This window comes from Parus major, chromosome 18 (genome assembly GCF_001522545.3).
Source record: "Parus major isolate Abel chromosome 18, Parus_major1.1, whole genome shotgun sequence".
NCBI classification, from domain to species: domain Eukaryota; kingdom Metazoa; phylum Chordata; class Aves; order Passeriformes; family Paridae; genus Parus; species Parus major.
In genome coordinates, this window is record NC_031786.1 from 2277030 (window position 1) to 2279345 (window position 2316).

At 44.0% G+C, this 2316-nt stretch overlaps 1 protein-coding gene across 1 annotated transcript in view; it reads left to right on the top strand.

Annotated features, from left to right (window-relative positions):
* ABCA5 (ATP binding cassette subfamily A member 5) overlaps positions 1–2316 on the top strand; it is a 36125-nt gene that overhangs the window by 7472 nt on the left and 26337 nt on the right. The window contains exons 8-9 of the mRNA XM_015645983.2: positions 892–1121; positions 2137–2278. Coding sequence (XP_015501469.1) covers positions 892–1121; positions 2137–2278 — 372 coding nt within the window. The remainder of the gene's footprint in view (positions 1–891; positions 1122–2136; positions 2279–2316) is intronic.

Sequence of the window (2316 nt, forward strand, 5' to 3'; positions counted from 1 at the left end):
AAACCCCATCAAATCCCATCAAATCCCATCAAACCCCATCAAACCACATCAAATCCCATCAAACCTCATCAAACCCCATCAAATCCCATCAAATCCCATCAAACCCCATCAAACCCCATCAAACCACATAAAACCCCATCAAATCCCATCAAACCCCATCAAACTCCATCAAACCCCAATCAAACCACATCAAATCCCATCAAACCACATCAAATCCCATCAAACCCCATCAAACCCCATCAAACCCCATCAAATCCCATCAAACCCCATCAAATCCCACCCTCACCCCAAGAAAGGACAGACCCAGATGTTTAATCTGTCTGTTGATCCTGGGAGATGCTGTGTCAGATCCCAGCTGGGCTCTGATGGGAAGGGAGCGTTTCCTCCAGGATTTCCCCAATCCTGGGGATTGGGGATTGGGTTGGATTTTGTGGATTTTCATCTCCATTTGTATCCCAGTGATCCTGAACATCCAGCACAGCCCTCCTCAGAACACAAATGCTCACCCCAAAATGCCATTCCAAACAGGGGATGCAGAATTTGCCTTACTTTGGTGTCAGAATTTACCTTATTTTGGTGCCAGTATTTACCTTTTTCTGGTGCCAGTATTTACCTTTTTTTGGTGTCAGTTTTGCTCCAGGATTTTTCCCAGTTTCCCTCCCCTCACCCTGCTCCTGGTGACAGCAAATTCCATCTTTTTAAGTGCCAGAAATTCCACATTTCCCAATTTTACCCCCAGGCATTCAGGTGTTTTCCAGTGTCCTTGCTTTTGCCCTGGGGTTTTGGGGTCAGGAAGTTTTTGGGCTCTCCCCCTTCCAGTGGGGTGTGTTTGGGATGGGGCTGTAAAATCAGGAAAAATGTCAAAATAACTCTTCCTCCTCTTCTTCCCAGATGAAAACAAATCATTCTGTTTGGGAACAGCTGGATCTGACCAGAGCCATGGTTATGGGAGAGGCTGCAGTGGTGGAAATTGATAATTTCCCTCGTGCAATCATTTTGATTTACCTGGTGATTGCCTTCTCTCCCTTTGGGTATTATTTGGCAATTCACATCGTGGCAGAAAAGGAGAGGAAGCTGAAGGAGTTCCTGAAAATTTTGGGACTCCATGACACTGCCTTCTGGTGAGTGTTTGGTGTAACCTGTTCCTTATTAAAAAAATATAAAGAAATATTTTAAAATTCCATCCCACCCTCCAGTCCTTAAAATATTTCCATTCTTTAACTGAAAACAACCAAAAAATGAGATATTTTGTGCAATAAAACAGAGAGACACTTGCAGCCCTGTGAACAAATGAATATTTTAATGAGTAATCCTGCTGCATTTATCCATGTAAAGCTACGTCAGACTTAGAGGGATTAAACCTCATCGTGTGTGAGGTTTTTATGGAGGTTTTTAAACATTTTTTGGCTCACTGCCTCCTTTCCTAGAAGCTCAACAGGTAATCTGCAGCCTGGCACATAATTAAATGAATCCAACTCTATCATTTGAATTTCCCAGCAACAGGTTTTCAATTGTTTCCTCACCCTGATGAAAATTGACCTGGGCAACGGAATATTTTATTTTTCTCCCAAATGATGTGTTCATTTGAAATCATTGACGGCTGAGGAGATAAAAACAGGTTTTGCTTTGCCCTTTCTGGCAGGGTTTTCACATCTGCAGTGAAGCTGCCACCTGGGGTGGTTGGAATGATTTTTTTTCTCAGTTTTTTCAGAGGAAATGTGTCTTTTTTTTGCTACCTGGACACAAACCACTCCTGTTTGCTGAGGTCAGAGTTGCTCCCTGACTCGCAGCTCCATTTTTCAACAGAGCAGGATTTTATTACCCTGCCCTGTATTAAACTTTAAACAGAATTTCGTGAATTATTGAAGCCTACGACTCTGTTACCCTCTTTTGCCTGTACCAGGGAATTAATTATGCAAAAAAATAATGGTGGATCAGCTGATTGTGCATCTTTAGCTGGCCTGGGTCTCGCTGTGTGCCGAGAACAATCCCAGGGATGATCACAGCAGCTCTTTATTTAGGTTTTCTTGCCTGCTTGGCCTTTGGTGCAGCTGTCAGGAATTTTAAAGAGTGATGGGTTTTGCATGGCTGAATTAATTCATTTTTCTGGTTTTCCCCCCTGTTTTTCCTCCCTAGGCTGTCCTGGGTGCTGCTCTACGTGAGCCTGATTTTTGTCATGTCCATCCTCATGGCGGTGATCGCCACGGCCTCGTCCCTCTTCCCCCAGAGCAGTGCCTTCGTCATCTTCCTCCTCTTCTTCCTCTATGGAGTCTCCTCAGTGAGTGTTCCTGGTCCTGATGGATGCAGCCATCCCAT